Source organism: Anabrus simplex, chromosome 1 (genome assembly GCF_040414725.1).
Source record: "Anabrus simplex isolate iqAnaSimp1 chromosome 1, ASM4041472v1, whole genome shotgun sequence".
Taxonomy (NCBI): domain Eukaryota; kingdom Metazoa; phylum Arthropoda; class Insecta; order Orthoptera; family Tettigoniidae; genus Anabrus; species Anabrus simplex.
The window spans coordinates 858,824,934-858,852,551 of record NC_090265.1 but is presented as its reverse complement, the minus strand read 5'-3'; the positions used below and the strand labels follow the sequence as shown (position 1 = coordinate 858,852,551).

The window sequence follows — 27,618 nt, the reverse complement described above, 5'->3', positions numbered from 1 at the left end:
TCTTCTTTTCCAAATCGTGTCTAGGTTCTTTTTCCTGTCGGGGGTATCATGGGATTTAATCTCACTTGAAAGATATTTCGGCAAATTAGGGAAAATATGAGGCACTGCCCCTGGACATAATTTCCATCTCACGCGAGAGATATCCACTTTTCCACCATTCATTGTAAAATTATCTGATTTTACTATCAATCCTTTGGAGGTGAAAAAAAATCTCATATCATCAACTACTCTACCATAGCCTGACTTACAGCCAGGCACAAAGTAGTACGGCATGCTGAATTATTAAATTAATCAAGCCATATAAGATACATGCTTGAAGTACGCAACACACAATGAACTGAGTTTAGCAACTGAAAGCAAGGAATATAACTTATTCGGTGAAATATCTCGAAAAGTAACGTCTCACGCACGTTTCTATAACCGGCTTGCCGAAACTACTGGAGCACGTATTGGATATAATCGCTTGCAGTGCTTGCCGTGACGGGGCCACGAACTACCATGCTATAATAGCTTAGTCCTCACACTTGGTCTTATATTCGTCATGATGAGAGTAAAAGCAGTGTACAAGTGGGGAGTGGTGACTCTGAAACATTTTATACAAAAAAAGGTCTCAAGCAAGGAAGTGCACTGTCGCAATTATTGTTTATTATATTGATGGATGAAATTATAAAACGTGTAAAACAGAGTATCAGTAGAAATGAAGTGAATGCTTTCGTATTTGCAGATGATGTGGTGATTTGGGAAAAGGGAGGAAAGGAAGTACAAAGGAGACTGGACATTTGGGATGAAAATCTGAAGTAGTTTGGAACGGTAATTAGTAAAAAGAAAACTGTAGTCATGCACAGTTTACGGATCAGTTTACATATCTGGGTAGCATTATTAATGGAAGTAATGAAATCAACTCTGAAATTAATAACAGACTAAGTAAAGGAACAGGTAGCAAGAAGGGAATAGGAAAGAAAAGTTAGGGAAAGAGACCAGTTGGAAGACCGAGAAGAAGGTGGATGGATCAGATTTGGAAAGACATTAGAGAAGCTGGATTGGATGTGGCGGAAGTAATGGAGCAGGAAAAGTGGAAGGACAGAAAGGAGTGGAGGCTTGTTAACCACACCAGGGAGACTGGAGTGGGACACATGATGATGATGATGATGATGATGATGATGATGATGATGATGATGATCGTTGAAACTTCTATAAAGTACATATTTTTGGTTTTTAATGAAACTGGGAGAATGGACACTGGTGGCCAAGGCGGTGTAGATTTAAAATTTCAAAGGTTGTTAAGGGTGTGTGTGTAGCTGTGAAGATCTGACTTCTACTGAGCCTGAGGTGACAATGGTAGTCATACTATACCTATACTGATTTACAACTTTCAAGTGGTGTGCTACTTTTACAAAAACTTTACCAAGATTTTTGGGACTTTTCGTCCAGTATTTAAGCCCTTCAGTGGTAGAATGTCAGCCTCCAGATCCCAAGATAGCTGGTTCAAACCGGGCAGAGGTAGTCGGACTTTTTAAGACAGAAAAAAGTCCATTTGACACTCCATGTCGTACGATGTCGGCATGTAAAAGATCTCTGGTAACACGTTTGGTGTTTACCCGACAAAATTCATTAAATCTCGCCACAGACGCCCAAGAAAGTTTCGGTTTACTCAGTCTGCCATCTGACAGGCCTAGAGTAAAATAGAACGTGGAAACTGATGAGCAGACAGCCAGATGGCGTCAAATTAAAATGTCTGCAATAGTGTTGGCTACTCAATGCACGATTCGAAGCAGTGTATCGATTCATTCAAGTGTCCGAGTGAATCGATTCACAGGAACGGCGAACTCACGGCACACAATTCAGCTTACTCCCTTGATTTATCAGTTTAACGAAAATAGACAAACCTCAAAAAGACTACGCACTATTTACTTTCAATAATACACATATATATCCACTAACTTATTCAAAAAACACAACCTAAAAATACCTTTCAAGACATCACACAATAGCACTAATATCTTACATAATACCAAGACAGTCAATAATACTAATAAATACCACCACTCAGGAATATACCGTATTAAATGCAACAACTGCAAAATAAGTTACATAGGACGTACGGTAGGAATTTTGCAATCAGATATAATGAACATGTCAATGCCGTAAAACAATCATTTCTCCGCAATAGGCCAACACATTGACGAATATAAACACAATTTTTCAAACATTGAAAATGACATGAAAATACCTAATATAAACCCCAAAGGCCCCTTACTCAATATAACAGAAGAACTATACGTATCACTAGATCAATATACCAATCCTAATTACAATATAAACAAAATTACAGAAAAAACAACACCATATTCAACAAAGCCATCCCCGCCTTAAAAAACTATTATATTAAAATAATCAACAAACAACGTTCAACACGCGCCATTGCGCAGCTAATTGATATGCCCAACTCCACCCCTACTCCTACGACAACAACTCTCCCCACCCACCCCTCCATTCCCCTTGCAGCAGCGGACACTAGCACCAAAAGAACACGATACAGTACACGCCAGGTAGCCAAAGCTAGCACATCCCAACCACAGCAGCAATAGTAAGTATTCTATTAGAAACACACACACAAACAAGCATTCTTCAGATCATAAATTCTTAATTCTACCTTTCGTTTCTTACAGACACATATCAGCAACTATAGACCAGAAAAGATCCACCATTCTGCATTTGACACTTACCAAAAAATATACTAGATCCAATACTTCTGGCAATATTTGACTACAGCTGCACATAACTACCTCTGGCCATACATCAAACTTGTTAACAATTGAAGAACTCCATCAAACTAATGAATAAGCATAATTTATAGAGGACTAAAATAAGAACACCGCTCACGAATGAAATACAGACATTCACCATTCATACTGAGAAAACAAGAAAATTCGACGAATGCAAGACATCAAACCCATATTAACAAAGTGTTCCTATTTATTGTAACAGATTTTAACATGAACTGTATATTTTAACATGCCATTCAACATGTACCACATATTTTAAAATGATAATGTACTTGTATATTTAATAATAATTCACCTATACAATTTTTAGGCCTAAAAAGATTCACTCACAGTTATTTTAGATTGTATATATAGTCAATTTTAACTTTAAGAATGCCCAATTAGAACGTAAGACTCTTCATCATGACTTTTATAATGGACAAGGCAAATCAATAAAACTTGACTTATGTGAAGGTAATAGTGTACAGCTGAGGATGACCGTATGTAAAAAGGTCGAAACCGGTACTGTAGATTGCATTTTTATATAAATAAATTTGTATTGAAAAGGTGGAAACCTTCTTGTCTATAACATACCATATCAGCTTACTCCCAGCGGACAGTGCTGAGTGGCGCACTCACTGGACGTTGACGGGGAGCAGAGTTTCCACTGCAGCGAGACAGTGAATCATGGCACATCGAAAGAATCGTGAACGAGCGCGGCTCAGTGAGACACAAGATACACACGGCTCCTTATCGGCTCACTGGAGCCACCGGCAGTGCCAATGCACTAAGAGACTTTGTCTCATTACCAAAAATTGATGCCTGCTTGGCCATCAGATGATATAGATGTTGATTCCCATAGGGAATCTGAAATATTTGTCCTGAATGAGTAAATTTATAATACCAATATAAATGGTCCGTTATTGGACATTATAAATTTTCCAGCTAACTCATTCTTGGTTGCCAGCGTTTCGCCCTCGTGTGCTAGGGTGGGCTCATCAGTTGGTACCTAGCACACCTACCAATATGTTGGCTAGTGCATACGGTGGAGGCCACTGCGTAGGCTAACTGGAGCCACCGGCAGTGCCAATGCACTAAGAGACTTTGTCTCATTACTAAAAATTGATGCCTGCTTGGCCAGCAGATGATATAGATGTTGATTTCCATAGGGAATCTGAAATATTTGTCCTGAATGAGTAAATTTATAATACTAATATAAATGGTCCGTTATTGGACATTATAAATTTTCCAGCTAACTCATTCTTGGTTTCCAGCGTTTCGCCCTCGTGTGCTAGGGTGGGCTCATCAGTTGGTACGTAGCATACCAAGAATGAGTTAGCTGGAAAATTTATAATGTCCAATAACGGACCATTTATATTGGTATTATAAATTTACTCATTCAGGACAAATATTTCAGATTCCCTATGGGAATCAACATCTATATCATCTGATGGCCAAGCAGGCATCAATTTTTGGTAATGAGACAAAGTCTCTTAGTGCATTGGGACTGCCGGTGGCTCCAGTTAGCCTACGCAGTGGCCTCCACGGTATGCACTAACCAGTGTATTGGTAGGTGTGCTAGGTACCAATTGATGAGCCCACATTAGCACACGAAGGCGAAACGCTGGCAACCAAGAATGAGTTAGCTGGAAAATTTATAATGTCCAATATGGGACCATTTATATTGGTATTATAAATTTACTCATTCAGGACAAATATTTCAGATTCCCTATGGGAATCAACATCTATATCATCTGATGGCCAAGCAGGCATCAATTTTTGGTAATGAGACAAAGTCTCTTAGTGCATTGGCACTGCCGGTGGCTCCAGTTAGCCTACGCAGTGGCCTCCACCGTATGCACTAGCCAGCGTATTGGTAGGTGTGCTAGGTACCAACTGATGAGCCCACCCTAGCACACGAGTGCGAAACGCTGGCAACCAAGAATGAGTTAGCTGGAAAATTTATAATGTCCAATAACGGACCATTTATATTGGTATTATAAATTTACTCATTCAGGACAAATATTTCAGATTCCCTATGGGAATCAACATCTATATCATCTGATGGCCAAGCAGGCATCAATTTTTGGTAATGAGACAAAGTCTCTTAGTGCATTGGCACTGCCGGTGGCTCCAGTTAGCCTACGCAGTGGCCTCCACCGTATGCACTAGCCAGCGTATTGGTAGGTGTGCTAGGTACCAACTGATGAGCCCACCCTAGCACACGAGGGCGAAACGCTGGCAACCAAGAATGAGTTAGCTGGAAAATTTATAATGTCCAATAACGGACCATTTATATTGGTATTATAAATTTACTCATTCAGGACAAATATTTCAGATTCCCTATGGGAATCAACATCTATATCACCTGATGGCCAAGCAGGCATCAATTTTTGGTAATGAGATAAAGTCTCTTAGTGCATTGGCACTGCCGGTGGCTCCAGTTAGCCTACGCAGTGGCCTCCACGGTATGCACTAGCCAGCGTATTGGTAGGTGTGCTAGGTACCAACTGATGAGCCCACCCTAGCACACGAGGGCGAAACGCTGGCAACCAAGAATGAGTTAGCTGGAAAATTTATAATGTCCAATAACGGACCATTTATATTGGTATTATAAATTTACTCATTCAGGACAAATATTTCAGATTCCCTATGGGAATCAACATCTATATCATCTGATGGCCAAGCAGGCATCAATTTTTGGTAATGAGACAAAGTCTCTTAGTGCATTGGCACTGCCGGTGGCTCCAGTTAGCCTACGCAGTGGCCTCCACGGTATGCACTAGCCAGCGTATTGGTAGGTGTGCTAGGTACCAACTGAGGAGCCCACCCTAGCACACGAGGGCGAAACGCTGGCAACCAAGAATGAGTTAGCTGGAAAATTTATAATGTCCAATAACGGACCATTTATATTGGTATTATCACTGGACACTGGCGGAGAGCTGAGCTTCCGCTGCAGCGAGATATACAGTGAGCCATGGCACACCGAAAGAATCGTGAACGAGCACGGCTCAGTGAGACACAAGATACACACTGCTCCTTATCAGCAAACTGGACACTGAAGGAGAGCCGAGCTTCCGCTGCAGCGAGACATCCAGTGAGCCATGGTACACTGAAAGAATCGTATGCTATAATGGACTCTCGAACTCAGCTCATTTGAAAATAACACCCATTTGCATTCACTGTCCTCTTCTTACAGGGAGGTTTAAATATTAGATGGATTTATTTGCAGTGTTAAAAAGGTAGTCAAAACATAATTCTGAAGTAGCTAGTAAGTAGGTAGGCTATTAGGTTATACTATTTATTAGTTTAATGAATCTTAGTATTATAACTTAGTTGACATTTGACAAACTCAACTCTAGCCTGCCCTATGACTATGAGTCATGCTCATGACCACTCAAAATTACCTGTTTTATATTGGGAAGAACGGCTCAGTATTCTCTTAGTTCACATGTCACATCGTTGCACAAGACTTCAATCATATGTGGACAGATGCAATAACTTAACCAACAGTATGTTGAATCAGAAAACCATCGGGCTGCTGTACATCTCGGGTAGCCTGTACAAAATATGACGATTTTAAAAAAATCCTCAGCTGATAGAAAAATACATATTTTCAAAAATGACTGAGCGAGTTGCCGTGCGGTTAGTATTGCGTAGCTATGCGCTTGCATTCGGGGGATGGTGGGTTCGAATCCCACCGTCGGCAGCCGTTAAGATGGTTTTCCGTAGTTTCCCCCTTTTCACACCAGGAAATGCTGGGAGTGTACCTTAATTCAGGCCATGGCTACCTTCCTAATCCTAATCTTTCCCACCCTGCGTCGCCGGAAACCTTCGATGTATTAGAGTGACTAGCATTTTTTTCTAAGAAAGGAATTCATAGTATGAAGATCAGATGGCAGGTGCGAGCACTGAATGCTTTTGCTGCTGTCTTGCCAGCACATACTACACAGATGCAGTAGGAGCAGTGACTAATGTGCCGTGAATCAGATCACTGTATTGATTCAGTAACATGAACGGAATCAAATGAATCGATTCAGTAAAATGAATCTAATGTCCCATCACTAGTCTACACATGGTAGCTGAGGCCATATGATTATTATTATTATTATTATTATTATATTATTAACACTTAAATTAACTATGAATCCATCAGAACGTATGATTCAGTGAGGACACTTTCAAATAACCAAGAGAACATTGATTTCACTCCTGAGTTTGAGGGCACTTGCAGATATCCAAAAGAACATTGATTTCACTCCAGAGTTTGGCCTTTTTTCTAGCACGGAATGTTATGATTGAGTCCTATACAGTATTTTTAACAAAATGTTTTGAATATGGAGAAATGGGTAGCAATCTGATAAATAAATAACAAACAGCAAAGCAAGGTCTTAACCACTAACATGCTCATTCTACTTCCAATCAGCTGGCTACATATGGCTAGTGCTAAGGAGTCTAATACTTCCAAATACAATGCCACTGATTGGAGAGAGGAATAGAGCAAGAATCTTTCACTCCAAATTACCTAGAAGATAATAACTATACTACACCATTGCTTACTCTATTACTATTATTACATGCCAGGCTTTAACTGGCTAGCACAAAGTCATGAGTAGCTCAGGCTGCCATGCCAAATCCTACTTCATCACTTTGGTGCCCATTTAACTGACACTGGCCACTATGTTTCTACAATTTGATTATGACAGCAATGAATTATTTGTTAACATAACATTGATTAAACAGTGCACCCACCCAACACCCTTCCCCTCAGTTCGTAGCACTCACAGGAAATAAGTACTTCCTTAGCGACAATTGAACAAACAGCAGTGCCTCTGCTGGTGAGAGTTTGGTAAAGACTTCCTAAGGTTCCTTCTGTTAAGAAGTAATAGGAAAAGAAAAAAAACAGAAGTCTGTAGTAACAAATTACCAAATATCATAAACATTATTATATTACTCACAATTACAAAAGAAAATGAAAATCTTCTGATACTCCTCCTCTGTCAAGATGCCCAAATCATACTGGCGTTCACGTATTAGATCTTGCCTGTCCAGGAGCCACTGCTGACTAAAATTTAAAAAAAATTAAAAAGTATTAACAAGGAAAAAGAGTTCACACTTGTATATAAATAAATAAATAAAAAATGGTGCTGATATTGCCACTCCACAATAGTGAAGTTTGCATTACGTGTTCAAAATACGACTGCACTTGGCCATACCACCTACTATTCCTTGTTTACGTCCAGTACTGTCATCGAGATTTGTCATAATATGCAGGAGGCAGTTAAGTATATGACTGCTTAGTTGGTCGGTCCTTAATGATACAGTAGTTCCTTTTGCTTAAACACAGCTAGCCCTTGAATGATCAACACACATTCCATTCTGAATTCCTCCTATTGTCTTCTTGCATTTGTAGCACTAAAAAATGATTCTCTAAAACTTGATCTTGTCTTGTCAGTAATGTGAGATTCATAGGATGACTACTGGGCACACTGGCATGTCCGCTGCTCGCACCGCTGTCGTCAACCAACTTCGATAAACAAACAATAGCGCTGACTTGACCAAGTGCAATCATATTTTTAATACAGTAGGTAATATCACAGTGCAATCGACATTAAACGTTAAAGACAATTATAGCATTATATCAGTAAGACTCTTCCAATTGCTGCATATCTGAAAAGATGTAAAATGCTAGTACTTAAAGTCCTGCTAACCTGCGAGCAAATACATTGACATGAGGGTCCCCACCTGCATGGACACCACTCCCGATATTTTCAACTCCCATCATTATACACAACAGAGGGACATTTAGCAAATTATTGGGCACATAAAATATTACAAAACACACAACAGCATAATATTAACAATATTATTTAGCTCCGTCAACTTACTGATGAGAACTTTGCCAGAAGTTCCCAGCCATTGTCCGTTGGTATGGACAATTCTCATACAATATATTACCTATTCGATAATTAACAGCCCAGTAAGAAACTAGCTGACATAAATTAAGAGAAATTTGATTAATAGGGCCATAGTTGCTCCCGCTAACGAAGTTAGGTTATACGGTAAAACAAATGGCAAATACTCCTGGAGGTCACTATTTTATTAATAAAATGCTCCAAAATGCCATGAAATCAAAACTATCAATTGTACTCATGCAAATTATCAATACTACTGGCACAAATCCGTGTATAATTTCAACGAAGGTACAAGACCACCGCCAGCAAACACCACGAAATCTCTACAATCAGAGGCCTTCAGTCGTGAAGACGATTTACTATTCTTTCCACACAAAATTATCACGAGACAAAATTTTACACAATTTATCCAACATCCACACCACCAGAAGCGCTAGTATATTTTAACTGTTTATAAACATTACGGTTATATAACAAAGAAAACTAACGTTTAGCCTACCAACGTAATGGTCTCTAATGTGGGAAACATGTCTCAGTACTAACCCACTCCAGGCCTTTCATGTTTTCTGTGAGTTTTCTAAGTAGGTAAAACTCTTTCATAGCCTATGCCTTTTGGAATCACTGTTATATTTTCCTAAAATTATATGGATTTTTGCCCAGAAACTTTCTTTATCACTGGAGGGGATTTTCAAGCATTTTCTTAATATATATATCATGTCCAGGTAAATGCTGGGGCTGTACCGTAATTAAGGCCACGGACGCTTCCTTCCCACTCCTAGGCCGTTCCAATCCCATCACCGCCATCTGTGTCGGTGTGACAAAAACAAATTTAAAAAAAAAAGTAAATGTGCTGGTGGATTCCTAGACATCGCAATGAAAACAAATTTCCTCTGAAAGGAATTTCAAGTAAGATTTGCATAATTTATACTTATAATGTTACAAACATTGGGTGGCAAGGTGTCAATTTTTGCGTGAACTTTAATCCTATTCACAGCCTCGCCTTGCTTTAACTTCTCCAAATCCAGTCACCCCACGTAACAACTGCGTGGAGACAACTATTTTTTTTTTTTTTTTTTTTTTTTTACACAAGGCTACTGTTCACACAACACACGATGGTTGCTCCATGGCTCGACTCCAGGAATTCACACAGTCACCAGTGGCGTATACTGAGGACTACCAAGGCTATCGGTGAAGCCCAAACCTCATTTGAGAATGATGGAAGTCTAGAGCACAATGTAAGCATCTGACACATTGTTCCATTTACAGAACTTAACAGAAGCGGCAGCTAAGCGGAGAAAACATTACATTTTTATTCCACTTTAGCCGGCTGAAACTAGGAATTATGGGAATTATTAAAAAGATTGTGTAAATTTTTAATTATTAACAAAATTACTATCGAAAATACGCACAAAATGTTCGTCGCGGCTAACCGATTTCTACAGCGCCACAGCAAGTAGTGGAGACTTCGCAAACGCTATGAGGAAGGGTAACAGGGTATCTTTTTTTTCCCCAAGGTTGTGGACACTGAGGTATGATTCACCTGCTTGGCCATGGCCCGGTAGACTGGACAACTGCGGTGGGAGGAGGCCGGGTGGCTCCCCGCGCAATTGGCGCACACCGGCGCCTCCTTAAGTGTTGCGCAGGCCGTGTAGTGGTGATCACCACAGCGGTTGCACCTCACTTGGAGCCCACAGCTGACCTGACGGTGGCCCCACCTCAGGCAGCGGAAACACTGCAAGAGCTGCTGAGGGGGTGTTTTACTCTCACCTGACTGCCGCTACCCGCTGAGGTCCTCTCCTGATTGGCTCATCGGTTGACTGCTGTCCTGGGAGCAGTCCTGGGTTGCGGCTGGACGGCCCTCTCCTGATGGGCTGGCGTCGCCTTCTGTTTCCTGGTCCGGCGTCGTCTTCTTCCCGGGGGTTTCTTCTCGGCAGGGGAAGAGGCCTCGTCCCGGTGGCCCTCCTCCCGGCCTGGTGACCCCGGGGTAGCTGGTGGCTCCCCTGCGTCGCCTTCTCCTTCCTTCTCCTGGCTGGCGGTGGCGGCATCGGTCGGTGCTAGCACTCGACAGCGTTCCCTGTCCTGTGGGGCGCACATCGAGGGCTGCAGCTCGACAGACTGGCTGGCAGGCTGGGCCTGGACAGCAGCCTCAGAACGCCAGGGGACGTCCTCCTCCACTGCTGTGGTGCCGTCCGCCGTCGCGGGCGCTTTCCTGGATTGCGCCCGGGTAACAGGCCCTTCCTGGTAGGCCTGAGTCTGCGTCCACTTCGTGAAGGTGGTCCATGGAGGAGCGGTCTGCGTCCACTTCGCAGTACCGAGCGGCACAGTCGCGGCGCCAGTGGGCAACATGCTTCACCTCCGTGGTGGCGTCGCTGGTCGACGGCTGGGTGGCCTGGACTAGGTCGGTGTTAACCGCCCTATGCCTTAACTTCCTCGGCGTCTGGATGACGGCCTCCCTGATCTCCGTCACGGCCCTGACTGCGCCGGCGTTCATCCCTGGCACTCCGTCCCTCCCTGGTAGACGAATGACATGAAACAGAGTAGAAAGCTCCTTCTCTGAGTCGTGCATCCGCTCCTGGTCATAATGCCTGATGATGAGGCCTCCTGGTAGGAAGCTCTCGACGAACATGGTTGTCGAGATGATCCTGCCTCCATGGCGAGGGCGCCGCATTCTGTCCAAGACAAGGCCCCGCTCAGAAGGTACAGGGCGCCCCGGCCTGTAGTACACGAGCAGCGCCTCGTACTCCGGGTCGGTGTGGCCTTCGGAGAAGAGGAAGTCGTCAGTGGGGTCGCACCCGTCCCTGTACGGCTCCGTCTCCACCTCGATCTCTGGCTCCCCCTGCTGGAGCTCCGGCTCTGGTGCAGGCGACTCTTTGTCCACCGTAGTCATCACGTTGTCCTCCGCTGCCCAGCAGTAGTGCGGCGATCGCCACACGTCCGACTTCTTTATCCTGGTCCTCCTGAAAGAGAATAAGCGAGCACTGAGAAGTGCTCAGCTCAAACAAAAGCTCTTTCGAAGTCGTACTAATAAGTACAGCTGCCTGGTTAGCACTTGAAAAGTACTGAGCACCTGGCAAGGAGAGAGAAAGTGGAGCGAGAGGCACGTACGTCCTTCCGCTACGACAGTCGGCTCGTCCTTGTCAAACATAAGACGATCGCCTTGCGCTTACCCAGCAGTACACGTGCGCTATCTGGCGCGAACTTTGTCTGCCTACATCCCTATTGACTGCAGCTCAAAATGCTGAAGGCTTCACGTTCACTAAACCAACTAACGAAAAGGGGTAACCTAAGTCTAGTGGTAACCCACGTCTTGATCCCAGCATACGCCACTGACAGTCAAATACAGTGAACAACTAAACAGCAACAGTTCAACAGTGCTAAACAGCAGACAATACTTCTCACAAAATGACCATTCACGCTGTTCCAATTACACTCACGATAGCTGTTGCAGTCGCTGATTCAACGGTGGTCCTCAGTCTGCAGGGGGGGGAACCCACACACAAATCCCCCATCCCGTTCCCGACGATACGCTGATGACGGCAGCCAAACAGCCGTCTTCAGTCCAGCTACTCGCTCGACACTCCGACGCAGCAACCACTCCCCATTCAGACCTCAGTTGGACACTGGTGACAGCCAACAACCTGTCTTCCCAGTCCAGCCACTGAACCCCAATACAATGATTTCACCTCTGACTCCACCACGGAGTCCCACACTGTTTCCACACTGGAGTCCAACACTGACTGACTGCCCGCAGCTAGCCTCCTTTATATAGACCGGGCGAGTTGGCCGTGTGGTTAGGAGTGGGCAGCTGTGCGCTTGCACCCAGGAGATAGTGGGTTCAACCCCCACTGCCAGCTGCCCTGAAGTTGGTTTTCTGTGGTTTCCCATTGTCACCCCAGGAAAATGCTGGTGCTGTCCCTCAATTAAGGCCACGGCTGCTTCCTTCCCATTCCTAGGTCTTTCCTATCCCATCATCGCCATAAGACCTGTTTGTGTCGGTGCGATATAAAGCAAAAATTATTTTTATAGATCGGGTGATGTGTGCCAGAATATTCGTGATGTGGGTAGAGACGGAACATTCTCGTTGCATCTCCCAGGAACTTACGGGCAATCTAGCCGATGAGAACAAGGCTGTCCCCGCTATCCAACCCGGCTGGTAGCTCCCCATTCATGTGACTCACTAGCCCCTTCCAGGCAGTATCGAAAGGGGTTACCACGGGGCTGGCACATAGCAGTAGGAATGATTGTGGAACTCGGGAGAGATTGAAGGAACTTAGTAGGAAGTTGAATTTAGCAAAACCGAGCTCGATAGCAGCAGTCGCTTAATTGCGGCCAATATCTGGTATTAGGGAGATAGTGGGTTCGAATCCCACTGTAGGCAGCCCTGAAGATGGTTTACCGTGGTTTCCCATTTTCACACCAGGCAAATGCTTGGGCTGTGCCTTAATTAAGGCCTTGGTAACTTACTTCCCACTCGTAGCCCTTTCCTGTCCCATCATCGCCATAAAACCTATCTATCTGTGTCGGTGCAACATTAAGCAACTTGTTTGAATTTAGCAAAGCCGGGCTGAGTGGCTCAGATGATTGAGGCGCTGGCCTTCTGGTCCCAACTTGGCAAGATTCGATCCTGGCTCAGTCTGGTGGTATTTGAAGGTGCTCGTAAAAGAACTCCTGCAGAACTTAATTCCGGCAACTCGGGGTTTCCGACAACCGTAAAAGTTGTTAGTGGAACTTTAAAACAACTAACATTAGTTTAGCAAAAAAAATCAGCAAGAAATAACATGATGGTGAACATAATTGGCAGTCATATGAATTTTAGGGAACGTTGGAAGGATACGTGTAGATACTTTAAGACAGAAACAGGTTCCAGGAAAGTCATTCCAGGGATCATTAATGAAGAAGGGGGATATATATGTGAGGACTTACAGAAGTATTCAGTATTCAGTATTCAGTCAGCAGTATGTAATGGTAGTTGGATATAAGGATAAGGTCCAGGCAGAGGAGGTGACTAATACTGGCGAATTACTAACAATTGTCTAGATAGAAAAGCAGCTGGAATTGATAAGATTTCTGGGGATATACACTGACTGACAGAGCAAATGCAACACCAAGAAGGAGTGGTCAGAACTTTATGCCAATTGCAGGGTAGACTGACGTCACTGAGGTATGCTCATGATGTGAAATGCGACGCTGTGCTGCGCACGTAGCGAACGATAAATAGGACACGGCGTTGGCGAATGGCCCACTTCGTACCGTGATTTCTCAACCGACAGTCATTGTAGAACGTGTTGTCGTGTGCCACAGGACACGTATATAGCTAAGAATGCCAGGCCGCCGTCAACGGAGGCATTTCCAGCAGACAGATGACTTTACGAGGGGTATGGTGATCGGGCTGAGAAGGGTAGGTTGGTCACTTCGTCAAATCGCAGCCGATACCCATAGGGATGTGTCCACGGTGCAGCGCCTGTGGCGAAGATGGTTGGCGCAGGGACATGTGGCACGTGCGAGGGGTCCAGGCGCAGCCCGAGTGACGTCAGCACGCGAGGACCGGCGCATCCGCCGCCAAGCGGTGGCAGCCCCGCACGCCACGTCAACCGCCATTCTTCAGCATGTGCAAGACACCCTGGCTGTTCCAATATCGACCAGAACAATTTCCCGTCGATTGGTTGAAGGAGGCCTGCACTCCCGGCGTCCGCTCAGAAGACTACCATTGACTCCACATCATAGACGTGCACGCCTGGCATGGTGCCGGGCTAGAGCGACTTGGATGAGGGAATGGCGGAACGTCGTGTTCTCCGATGAGTCACGCTTCTGTTCTGTCAGTGATAGTCACCGCAGACGAGTGTGGCGTCGGCGTGGAGAAAGGTCAAATCCGGCAGTAACTGTGGAGCACCCTACCGCTAGACAACGCGGCATCATGGTTTGGGGCGCTATTGCGTATGATTCCACGTCACCTCTAGTGCGTATTCAAGGCACGTTAAATGCCCACCGCTACGTGCAGCATGTGCTGCGGCCGGTGGCACTCCCGTACCTTCAGGGGCTGCCCAATGCTCTGTTTCAGCAGGATAATGCCCGCCCACACACTGCTCGCATCTCCCAACAGGCTCTACGAGGTGTACAGATGCTTCCGTGGCCAGCGTACTCTCCGGATCTCTCACCAATCGAACACGTGTGGGATCTCATTGGACGCCGTTTGCAAACTCTGCCCCAGCCTCGTACGGACGACCAACTGTGGCAAATGGTTGACAGAGAATGGAGAACCATCCCTCAGGATACCATCCGCACTCTTATTGACTCTGTACCTCGACGTGTTTCTGCGTGCATCACCGCTCGCGGTGGTCCTACATCCTACTGAGTCGATGCCGTGCGCATTGTGTAACCTGCATATCGGTTTGAAATAAACATCAATTATTCGTCCGTGCCGTCTCTCTTCTTTCCCCAACTTTCATCCCTTTCGAACCACTCCTTCTTGGTGTTGCATTTGCTCTGTCAGTCAGTGTATTAAGGCAATGGGTTGGCATACAGTGCCATACGTGAAATATTTGTCAGCGGTTGCATTTCTTCATATGATTATGAGGGTATTTAGGGGTTGCAGTAAGGATGTGAAGGAGAGGGTGCATAAGTCTCTTGTAAGACCCAAATTACAGTATCGTTCCAGTGTATGGAACTCCCCACCAGGATTACTTAACGCGAGAACTGGAAAAAAGAAACTGAGCTCTGTTTGTTCTTGGTGATTTCTGACAAAAGCGTTATTTTACGAACATGTTGCAAACTTTGGGTTGGAAAGACTTGGGAGTAAGGAGGTGAGATACTTTACGAAGCAGCATGTTTTGAACTGTCACCGGAGAGATGGTATGGACTGACATTAGTAGATGAATACACTTGAGTGGAGGTTTTGAATGTGGGAGAGATGATACTATGAAGATAAAGTTGGAATTTAAGTGGAGAAATTGGGGCAAATATTCAATTATAGGATGGGGAATTGGGGATTGGAATAATTTATCAGGGGACATGTTTGATACATTTCCATGTTGTTTGAAAACTTATTTTAAAAAGGCAAGGCAAACAACTGATAGGGAATCTGCCACCTGAGCGACAGCTCTAAATTCAGATCGTTGATGATTGTTTTAATGTATTTGCTTCCATACAGCCAAGACCATGAATAACCTTCAAGTGGCGATCAAGAGAAGATTTAGCAGAGAGCTTGTTACCACAACCTTCACACAAATACAACTTTGGAGTATATTCTCCAGTCGAAGGGTCAATACCATGAATATTTCGGACATGTGTCAAGAGATTTCTCTTTGCCGATTTTTTTTACCACAATACTCACAGACTGTACTTTCGCATTCATAATCAACGTTTTCGGTAGCTATTGTTCGTTCCATACAAAATTCCTCTCAATTAATATTCCGCCGTATCTCCGAACATACAACACAAATAATTACGAATCAGCTACACTAACCCACACTAAACTAACAATGCAGCACGCCGTCAGTCAATGCGTAAAATGAGCCTACCACTGCCTAGAGGCGGAAAACTATCGATAGGGACCACAATCGCCTGATATCGATAGTCAGTTGCCTACTATCGATAGTCAACGATAGGGGTTTTCCCCTCATTGGCTTATTTTATACCCTAACAGAAATTGTACCGCTGTTTTGCAGTTAACTGGTGAGGAGTTTGTTCCAATTCAAAGGTGTGCATTTAAATATCTCTGTGTACCTGCGACTTCAGTGCCGGCAGAAAGACTATTTAGCATTTTGGAAGGTGGGATTCTCCATTCAACCTAACCTTAGTTGAGTTGGTGCCAATACGGGACAAAAACTGAGATTTATAAGTTGTCAGAGATTGTATGTTGACGAGAAAAGATAAGGCACATTTTAGGTCAAAGACTTAATGAAAACAACTGAAAACTCTCCTGCCAGCTGTTGAGAATGTTGTAAAACATTTTTCCAAATATATTACAATACCCAAGAAAATGTCGGGCGATCGCAAAATGAACACTGCAGCTGAACAAGAATTGCTTGGGCGGTCGCGTTGTGGGCAAGCGCGTTGCAGATCGAGAATGTCTCGGACGTGCCACTGAAGAGATTTATGAGTGATTCCGATTTGAATTTCAGAAATTACATAGCATGAAATGGTTGTGCTTTGTAATGATTTTTTGTAGATTGTGTTCAATAAATGTTCTATTTTCAGGCATAATGGTATGATTCGTTCCACTTTTTGAAAACTATCGATTTTTTAAACGCTGTTTGTTCGGGGCGTCAACCTATAGAGATCTTTTACCCCTACTTGCACCATGTGATATGAACCTGCGTGTAATTGGAATGGAGGAAGTGTAGAGTATTGAATGTGAGGAAAGGAACGTTAAGGACGACACAAATACCCAGTCCCCAGGCCAGGGATATTAATCATTTACAATTAAACACCCCTGACCCAGCCGAGAATCGAACCCGGGCCACCGCGTGACAGGCGGACGCTTTGCCCCCTACTCCGCGGGGCCGGACAAACTATCGATTACTATCGATAGTAGAACTCATCAAATCGGAAAATATCGATGGCGATTACTATCGATAGTTTGCCACCTCTACCACTGCCTCTCCACTCGACTCGTTCCCGCCTTCAACAACAACTCTCCTTCCTCCCCCCACAATAACCGAACTTTGCCGAACAGTACTCACTCTCCTCAAGAACGTGAAGCCGGTCAAGGCCTGGTCTACATTGATTCAAACGTCAATTCTCAGACCGTAATAAAAAACATGGCAGCCAAAGTAGCCAGATTGCTGGTGTTGGCTAACACGAACATAGGCCTACTATATAAAAGGCGTTAGTTATAACGATAAGTGTAACATCATCGGGAAAATCACTTGTTCACGTATGAAAGCGCTTCGCCAACAAGTACGCACAACATATAATCAACTAGAATAACACATATTCTACTAGAAAAGAGAACAACAAGCTGATTATTTAGAAATTTCAATTGATCAAATAACGTTTCCTCTTACATTTCACTTCCTGGATAGATGAAAATACATCAATGAATCATTGAATGTTCCAAAATAAATTAAGGTGCGAAATTCCTCAAATTATTTGCTCTCATGAGAACTATGAAACATAATTTGTTGCCTTAGTTTTGAAGTGATGGACACTTTCTTATATTCAGCACCCAATGAAAGAGAAGTACACATGAAATAATAAAGTTATTGGCATTACGTTACACTAGACTACTTCTTTTTTACAGTTTTCGGAATTTAGTCCCGTGGGAGTTCTTTTATGTGCCAGTAAATCTACTGACACGAGGCTGACATATTTGAGCACCCGACTGATCCAGGATCGAACATGCCAACATGGGGTCAGAAGTTCTGGGCAACTCAGCTGAAGTACATCCGAAATGATTATTTTAACCCAATGAACGGTCCTGCTAATACTAACATAATGTAGCAGCACTTCACACAATGATAATAAAGAAACGTTCAGACACTAAAGATATAATAGATTTTAACCCATTAAAGTATATGAGTGCAAAAACTCTACTGACTCTAAACTACATGGACGAGCTTCAGTTCGGTGTAGTCTGCTTGATAACAGATAAGCACAGCATGAATTGGAAGGTGTTGGTAGTGTACAACCCTGCGTTACGGACCCAGCTAATCCCTCCTAGTCACTATTTCTTCTGTGTAACAGTATACAGATTGCTCCATCTGTTACACTTATAAGTTTCGTTATACTCCAAGATCCAGCCAAGCATTATATTCTATCTAAATTAATATTTCTTGATGAACACGAATAGGTTCACCGTTTGGAATTAGAGAAAAGTATTCTCTAACATCAGACTTATTCTCAAAATGATGTATGCACACTACAGTTTTGTCATCGACTTCAAAATAATTACGATGCATATTCCTAATCCATTTCTCTTTGAATGTTTTATCCGTAGAAAACGTAAGAATAGTTCTATGATAGACATTGCCATAGTTAAACTTACACCTGGTTCACAACAAGATCAAAACAAACATATTCTCACATTACTGCGTATAATTACAGATCGTAAGAGTCCACTGACTCATATAAATACACTCGCACACTTACAGTATATTCTACAAAGAAACTAACATTTATCGTCAAATTTCATGAAATTATACCGACTACATACCATTACAACAAACCAAAACAAACACACATTTCCTACATGTCCGGCTACTCGATTCGCCGTCCTGGACTATCGAGAGTAGCATTAAGGTCTGAGGATTATTATTATTATTATTATTATTATTATTATTATTATTATTATTATTATTATTATTATTATTATTATTATTATTATTATTATTATTATTATTATTATTATTATTATTATTATTTAATCTCCAAAGTGCTGTGAACCCTATTTTACCATAAGGTATGTTAGGCTTGTAGTTTATACAAAATATACAATTTCTCTGATAAAATTCAAAATACATAAACAGCAAAATAGACATGAACAGAAATGGAAAAATAAAAGTATGATATATACAATCCTTAATACTAAGAGTACCGTACTAATATTTAAAAATACAAGATCATAATATATCAACGAGCTAGAATAACATAGAGAGGCGGAAGCGCTGCCTGGGTGAACCTAATAGAACGAACGTCCGCCATGTTTCCTGTTGTCACGCAAGCGAGGGGGCATGGCCTTTAAATGTCGAAAAGTGTAGAAAATGCACATTTTAGAATCGCTGGGGGAGAATTAAAGTCCGTTGCCGAAAGCTTGAAGCATGAAAGCGAATACCGCCACTTCATCATATTGCGGCACGAGGCCAACATCACGATCAGTTGATTGTAGGGTAGTTCGAAATCATCGCACAGTGACATACGAATAGGCCTCGAAATCGGAACAAGAGCGTTACCCTGCTTGGCTGTTATGGTTAAGCGTAAATTAGAATAAAAACGATGAACATAAATATTTATGACAGGAAACCTTAAAATCATAGGGACCTATAATAGGTTACAACCTCATTCTGTTCATATTTTTAAAATCATTGCATCCTCATGAGTACTGTGTTCCTTTCTTAATCTGTTTACCCTCCCGGGTTGGTTTTTTCCACGGACTCAGCGACGGATCCCACCTCTACCACCTCAAGGACAGTGTTCTGAAGCGTGAGACATTGCGTCGGGGGATACAACTGTGAGGGAGGGCTGCACCTGCTATGCTGAACAGGGGCCTTGTGGGGAGGAGAAGGAAGCAGCCGTGGCCTTAAGTTAGGTACCATCCCGGCATTTGCCTGGAGGAGAAGTGGGAAACCACGGAAAATCACTTCGAGGATGGCTGAGGTGGGAGTCGAACCCACTTCTACTCAGTTGACCTCCCCAGGCTGATAGAATCCTGTTACAGCCCTCGTGCCCCTTTTCAAATTTCATGGCGGAGCTGGGAATCGAACCCGGGCTTCGAGGGTTGGCAGCTGCTCACGCTAACCAGTGCACCACAGAGGCGGCCCATGAATACTTTTACCACAATAATCGTTAGTGTAATTATTTGTTATAATATAGGGGGATATCATGTTTCTCCCATTACCATATCATACTGGGATTACTAGCTTGAAAGTTGTCCATTATGAAGTGTGGCATAATTTTAAAAACCAAGGCAACAGACATCTACAATAAAGGCTGTATACATTTCAAAAATAGCAGTAAAATGCTGTATTTATCATACTTGGTGTACGTTTGAACGAAATAAGTGATTTTTTGTGGTTACATTTTCTTGGTGGTGGGCGTTCCATTTCCTTTATTTGTAAATGTGAATGAAAATTAAATAGGGCTGGAAATGTACAGAGCATAAGCAACTGAATTGAGTGGGATACCATTTATCTCTTTTCGCCCTCACAACGCATTGTTCGGTTAATTCCTTGTTCTTTAAACGAAATCTGAAACAAAATTCGACAAATAATTACCGTGGCTATCCGTACTTTTGCTAAGTAAACAATAAAATGGATTTAATTACAAACAGAAATTACAAAAAGGAATCTCGGCTATAATTCAGTAATACTTACTTAAAGTACGACATATCCTTGGTTTTATTACTCCGATTAATACAACCATACACTGAGCTTACGACTGGCATTCTTGAAAGCGAGAATCTATCTTTTCCCTTCTTAAAACTTGGGAATTAAATTGGCATTCACGATCTCCCTGTCACCTCAACATACACTCTCGCGCCAATTCGCTTTGTTTTGACAACCGTTAACATGGCTGCCTCTTATCAACTTGCTTCAAGCAGGGAGCGCTGATGTCAGGTATACAGCCTCTCTATGTTATTCTAGCTCGTTGTAATATATACAATACATTTCCTAAGCAGTTTATAAGCAGACAGTATCAAATTATATATGTTTAAATACATAGTCAATAAATTCAGAAAATTGAGAAGTGCAGCATTTTTTATAAAATATGAAATTTAGTGGTTTTTCAAAATAGCAACTGTAAGTTAACAAATGCATCTTAAGTTCAAAACGTGTTGGAGTCGGTCTTGATCCAGCCATCTATGACATCGATATCATTGGACATTAATCGAGACAAGACCGACTACAATATATCAGACCCAACGAGCTAGAAAGAGTCCTCTTTCTAGCTCGTTGATCAGACCTTAATCTTAATATCGATTGGGAGAAAATGGCGCCTTCGTGGGCGAACGTTTGAGACATATGGTTGGTACACATCTGTGTTTACATTCTGTTAAATCGTGTTATTTTGATCGAGTTATTGAACTATAAAGTATATATTTGATAAAATAGTAATCTATAACGGTTTATTAGTATCGTGTATTGTTAGGAGTGCATATAATGGTATTTTTAGTGTATAAATAGTGTTCATAATTGCCGAACACTTAAAAAGTACTCAAGACCACTTACTACAGCTTTGGACAGAACTATTCAACAAATGTCTAAATTTAGGCAAAATACCGGAAGTTTGGAGAACGGCAACGCTGAAGATTTTGTACAAAGGGAAAGGAGAAACTGACAACCCCGACTAATATAGAGGTATAGCTTTAGAAAGCAATCTATACAAAACATTTGCAACTATTGTAGCGAATCGCCTGAACAATGAAATAGACCCATTCATACCAGAATGCCAACTAGGCTTTCGCAAAGGAAAAACCACGTTACAATCCGCAGCATGCCTGAAAGAAAAAATTGAAGAGGTACTGAGGCACCCAAAAGGGAAGTACTACGTCGTCTTTGTTGACTATAAGAAGGCTTTTGATCTTATCGACAGAGATATCCTGATAGGAAAATTAAAACGAATGATTGGGGGAGAACACGCTCGTGAGAATCGTTGAGACCATACTAGACTACAACCTTATCCAAATTGAAGATGGAGCATCCTCATCCGGGAAATTAATTCAAACAAATGGGGTACCCCAAGGAGACCCTCTAAGTCCGCTACTATTCAACGTAGCAACGGAAGATATCACACAAATAATGACGGGCTCCCCTGAGACTACTCTAATAATGTACTATGATGACATGGCTCTGGGGTCGAGCTCAAAGATAGAACTACAGTCGACAGTGATGAAGTGAGAAGCTTGGGCTTCAGATAACAAATTTGAAATTAACCAGGAAAAGACAGTACAGATGGTGTTCAGAAAAGGTGGCAAGGCCGCCAAGGACGACGCTATATCATTAAATAATAAACCACTAGAAATGGTCAAGAAATTCAAATACGTGGGCATCACGTTCTAAACGAGCATGACATCCTTCAATAACCACGTCATAGACAGAACGACAGCAGCAATCAGAGCCATCCACAATATAAAGAATATATCTATGCTATCCCTTAACTCTGCGATGATTTTATTCAAGACCGCAATAACCCCAATTGTGTCATATGAAATCGAAATAATATGGGACAACCTGACAATCGGTGACTTGGGGAGGATAGAAAGGGTCAAAGTAAGGTTCCTGAAGAAGGCCCTAGGAGTAGGTAAACTGGCACCCTCCAGACTTGTTTATGTACTGGCACGGGAAACCTACTTCATTGAGGATCTACGACTCAATCTACCACTGCCATCTACCGGTCCATTAAAAGAACTTCAAAAAAACTTCTTAAGAAACGAGCGGAAATAGACCCCGAAATCTACGGAAATGACGCCATGATTGATCGAAACTGGACCAAACAACTCCAAGAGCAAAGACATGTCATAACAAGATATGCAATATATGGCTTCCACCACAAAATATGCGCAAAGACAAAATTCCACAACCCAACAGATGACTGTATTTGTACACTGTGTAAGGAAAAGTGCGACCATTACCATCTGCTAAAGTGCAAAAACAGAATAAGGACTCTAACAGAATACAGCAAAATGTAAATTGGCACAACAAAATACTCATTCGAGTGCTCCGTATAAATATATATAATTGCCGTGCTTTAACACTTCACCAAATGGGTCATTCCTGCTGCGTTCGTGGTTGTAGATCGAACTATACAGTTGCTGAAGCTTTTAAATTCCCTGAAGATAGACATTTACGGGAGAAATGGATAAGTAATATTCATTTGGAAGATATGGACGTCAAAGACCAAACTATCGTATGTGTGTAACCAAAATTTGTGAATAGGGAAATCTCTTTCCAACCGAAAATGGTGAATCTATTCGTTTTTGTTTTCTTATTCAGTTGGAGTAATTTTAAAAAATTGACGATAAATATTAGTTTCTATGTAGAATATAAGTGGGTGAGTGTCTTCATATGGGATCAGTGGTCTCATAGGATCTCTAATTGTGCGCAGTCATGAGAGAATGTGTATGTTTTGATCGTGTTGTGAACGGGATTTAAATCGAACAATGCCTCTCATACAACTATTCTTTAGAAGTGGATTATGAACATACGTCGTGAATATTTGTACAAACCAGTAGTGTGCAAATATCATCTGAGAGTAAGGCTAAGGTTACGGAACACTTTTTCTTCTAATTCTAAATGGTGGACCTATTCGCATTCCTCGAAAAAACAATTCATTCAGATAGATGATAACTGATATGGTGATGTTCCGTCAGTGTCTATGTGCTTCAAAGTGTCGCGTGATTTAGATGCAATTGTATTTTGCAAGAATATGTGTTTGCCTGCGGAAACATTTGGCTGGATTTTTCATTTTTACAAGTTGATTTACGTCGCACTGAGGTACAGCCCCAGAATTTTCCTGGTGTGAAAATGGGAAACCATGGAAAACTATATTCAGGGCTGCTGACCGTGGGATTCGAGCCCACTACCTCTCGAATACTGGATACTGGCCGCACTTAAGCGACTGCAGCTATCGAGCTCGGTGGCTGGATCTTGGAGTATAACAAAACTTATAGTGTGACAGATGGAGCAATCTGTAGTTAGACAGAAGAAAAGGTGACTTTCAGGGATTAGCTTCATTTGTAACACAGGGGTTTTATTGTACCAGTACCTTCCGATTCATGCTGTGGATATCTGTTATCAAGCAATCTACACCAAACTGAAGCTCGTCCATGTAGGTTAAAGACACCATTGCTTAGAGTCAATAGAGTTTTTATACTCGTGTTCTTCAACGGGGAAAATCCTATTATATCTCTAGTGTCTGAAGGTTTCATTACAAAGTTTACCATCATTGTTAGAAGTTCTGCTGTAGCAAACGTCAACATACCGGTATGTTTTAAGATTTTCCATTAAGGAAGGCTTATCATCACCAGGGCCGTTCGTTAGGTTGGCATAACCATTTCGGGTATACTTCCCTTTCATTGAGTGCTGAACATTAGACATTGTCCACCAATTCGAAACTAAGACAACACGTTATGTTTCATAGTTCTTATGAGAGTGAAGAAATTGAGGAATATCTATCCAGCGAAGTGAAATCTAACAGAAAAATTATTTGAGCAATTGGAATTTCTAAATAATCAGATTGTTGTTCTCTTTTGCTGTGGGGTTGTCCATCTGTTCTAGCAGAATATGTGTGATTGTAGTTGATTATACGTGATGAGTAGTTATTGGCGAAGCGTATTCATAGGTGCAACTCTGATTTTCCCTATGATGTTCCATTTATCGTGTTAAATTACCACCGTTCGCAAAATATGTACCTGATCTTTTCGTTTGCGTAATTTCGAGTGGCTCAGACGGTTGAAGCTCTGTCCTTCTGACACCAACTTAGCGGGTTTGATCCCGGCTCGGTTCGGTGGTACCTGAAGGTATTAAAATACGTCAGCCTCATGTCGGTAGATTTACTGACAGCTAAAAGAATTCCTGCGGGACTATATTCTGGCATTTCCGAAAACTGTGAGTTGGTTTATCGTTGAAATGAAGTTATTGCGTTCCACCCTAACCTTCATCAGTCGGCAGCTACTGCGCCCACGACGTCCACCATCTTGGTTTTGATTTTACGGTCTGATATATTGTAGTAGGTCTTGACCGAGACTTCTATTCGTCCTGACCGAGACCTCGCTTCAACAACCACACCGATACATATCGATCGAGGCTTTGCGTCCCTCGTGGGTCTTGGGACAACAGAACAGAACAGCAGGACCACGAGGTTATGTATCTTTGATGTATCTGACAACACAACACAGATTAGCCTCCAAGAAGTGAAATGTCAGTTTAAAACATGGTTTAAAATATGCTGATAGCGTATTCCTCTCTATAATCATACACATTCTGTAATTATTAAGTGTTATATGTTGACAAAACCCGTCAATTAGTACAAATTTCGGTGGTGTAGAATGATAGCTTTCAAAACCTGAGAAGTATTTATTTTATATTCATAAAAAAGACATAATGTTGAAATATCTTGTCAGTGGAATTCATCAAAGCAACGCCGTTATAATAGAAGGTATTCGTGATCTATATCAGCTCAGTTTTATTTCTGTTTACGTTTACCTCTCGCATCAAATGTTTTGTTTATGGGGCTGATGACCTAGCTGTTGGGCCCCTTTAAACAACAAATATCAAATGTTTTGTTTACTTCTTTTCAGATTCTCTCAGTTACAGCGGAAGTAATTTATGGAAGGCATTCATTCAGCAGATGAGCATAAGTGGAAAACATGTCATTCATGTACTGTATTTTGAAAACCCCATCGAGACTATACTTAACTGTGAAAGTTCTGACCTTCTACTTCATGACTGTTTCTCAGACCCTAGAGGTTGGATCAATGGTACGAAACATAGGAACTAACGATTCAAATTAAATCCTTCTCGTCTGTGTTGAGTTATTCGCAAACAGGAGGTTTATTGCTTATCAGTGGGGGTGGTTCATGCTGAATTATGTTGGTGGTTCTGCACTATGACGTCCAGTCCATTGCAGTAGCCTAAATGTAATAAACAAATCTAAATTCGTAATGCATTCGGGAAGTGCTAATTGAGTTCGTGTGCATTCGTCCATCAACCCCTGTCTGTGTCTCTCTCTCTCACCCCCCCCCCCCCCCCCCAATGTCCTATCGGCTTTCAAGTTCCCGAAAATTTATATAAAATACAGGTAAACATACATCTGCCCGCCTGGTGGCCATGATCGTTAAGGCACTGAAGTCTAAACGATCTGACACCGAGGTTAGCCGGTTCGAGTCCCGTTGGTCGAAAAAATTTTCACCATCAGAATGTTGGCCAGCAGGGCAGGGTAGGGGAGGTGGTGGTATACAATTTCTAATCACTAGATTACATGCCAAAAGCCTGGATTAAATTCCAAACCTCTGCACAGTGCTCATATGGAGTAAGGGCATATGACGCTGTTGATGGTGATCTGTCCGTCGGATGGGGACATTAAGTTAAGCCTTGAGCAGACCCCTTGGTGCTATTCGACAGGAGTAGGCTATGTGCTGGCACCGGGTTTCACCCTCACCCTACTATCATATATCTCACGTAATTCATTTCATTTCATGAACTCCTCTGATGAGGTTGACGTCAGGAAGGGCATCCGGTCATAAAAACCCGTCACGACAGTGTGCAGAGCTGTTGGACCACGGACCAGCTGTGGCCACTTAAGGCCCGAGACCCACTCTGCACCTACCGACCCTAGGAACTGTCCACTGCATAGGCTACTTGGTTTCCTTCTAGGAACCTTATTTTTTTAAATAGGCCAAAGGCAGGCATTTATACAAGTGGACGCACATGCTTCCCCTAATGCACCGTCACTTCATTGTCCTACATAGGAGGCTTGCAGTGGTGTCTCAACGGCGCACTAGCGCCAGCGTCTTGGAAGGGTGTAGCATTCCAACTGATAAGCCCACTGCTATACTGGGGCGAAACGCTGGTAATTTCTCGATTGAAAAAGCCTTAAGACTTAAAGAGCTTAATCTTTTAAGAATAGATTTCTTTCTCCTTAATTTGCTGAATTTTGAAGCCTTCTAAGGCCAGGAGATTATATCAGCGCGCTAGCAAGGCTCTTGTGATTGAGAGAGTGCATTACACTCGTAAGGAACTGAACTCGGTCTCCCGAGGGTTGTTTCACTTACACTTACACCTGCTGTTAAGCAACATTCTCTTGCAGAAATTGTGGTTGTCTTTCGATCGCATTACTGCTACCAGGTGTCATTCAGACAGAAATCTAAGTTCCTCCGATTGGCTCAGAAACAGGCAGTCTCTTGCACAAACCCAGATGCTAATAAAACTGTTGTCAGTCTTTCCAAGAAATCCTGGGACGAGAACCAAACGGCAGTTCTAGCTAGGTGTCTTAATTTTGCTGTCGCTCCCTCTAAAATTCCCATTGAGGAGTTAATTACTTCCATTGAGGCAGGCATCCACAAACTTCCTTTGGATGAGGCTGAGGAGTTAAGACAGAAATACGTGAGACTCGTAAGGTCTGCTGTTGTACGCACGCCCAATTTAATAAGAGATGAGAGGAGAGCTCTGAAGGAACTTGGAGATGATTCTGAACTGACCATTCTCTCAGCTGATAAGGGTATTGTGACGGAGGTTATGGACACTGGTAAGTATAAGAATAAGATCCGGGCTATATTGTCAGAG

The 27,618-nt window shown here is 42.5% G+C and overlaps 2 protein-coding genes across 5 annotated transcripts in view; one reads left to right on the top strand and one right to left on the bottom strand.

Annotated features, from left to right (window-relative positions):
- CycC (cyclin C) overlaps positions 1-9,008 on the bottom strand; it is a 50,952-nt gene extending 41,944 nt beyond the window's left edge. The window contains exons 1-2 of the mRNA XM_067136458.2: positions 8,654-9,008; positions 7,724-7,830 (exon numbers count right to left, since the gene is read on the bottom strand). Coding sequence (XP_066992559.1) covers positions 7,724-7,830; positions 8,654-8,685 — 139 coding nt within the window. The 5' untranslated portion in view covers positions 8,686-9,008. The remainder of the gene's footprint in view (positions 1-7,723; positions 7,831-8,653) is intronic.
- Positions 9,009-25,160: 16,152 nt separating this feature from the next.
- Positions 25,161-27,618, top strand: part of Elp5 (Elongator complex protein 5) — a 34,598-nt gene continuing 32,140 nt past the window's right edge. For all 4 annotated transcript variants that reach the window (XM_067136455.2, XM_067136454.2, XM_067136457.2 and 1 more), the window contains exons 1-2: positions 25,161-25,492; positions 25,635-25,814. In XM_067136455.2, coding sequence (XP_066992556.1) covers positions 25,438-25,492; positions 25,635-25,814 — 235 coding nt within the window. In that variant the 5' untranslated portion in view covers positions 25,161-25,437. The remainder of the gene's footprint in view (positions 25,493-25,634; positions 25,815-27,618) is intronic.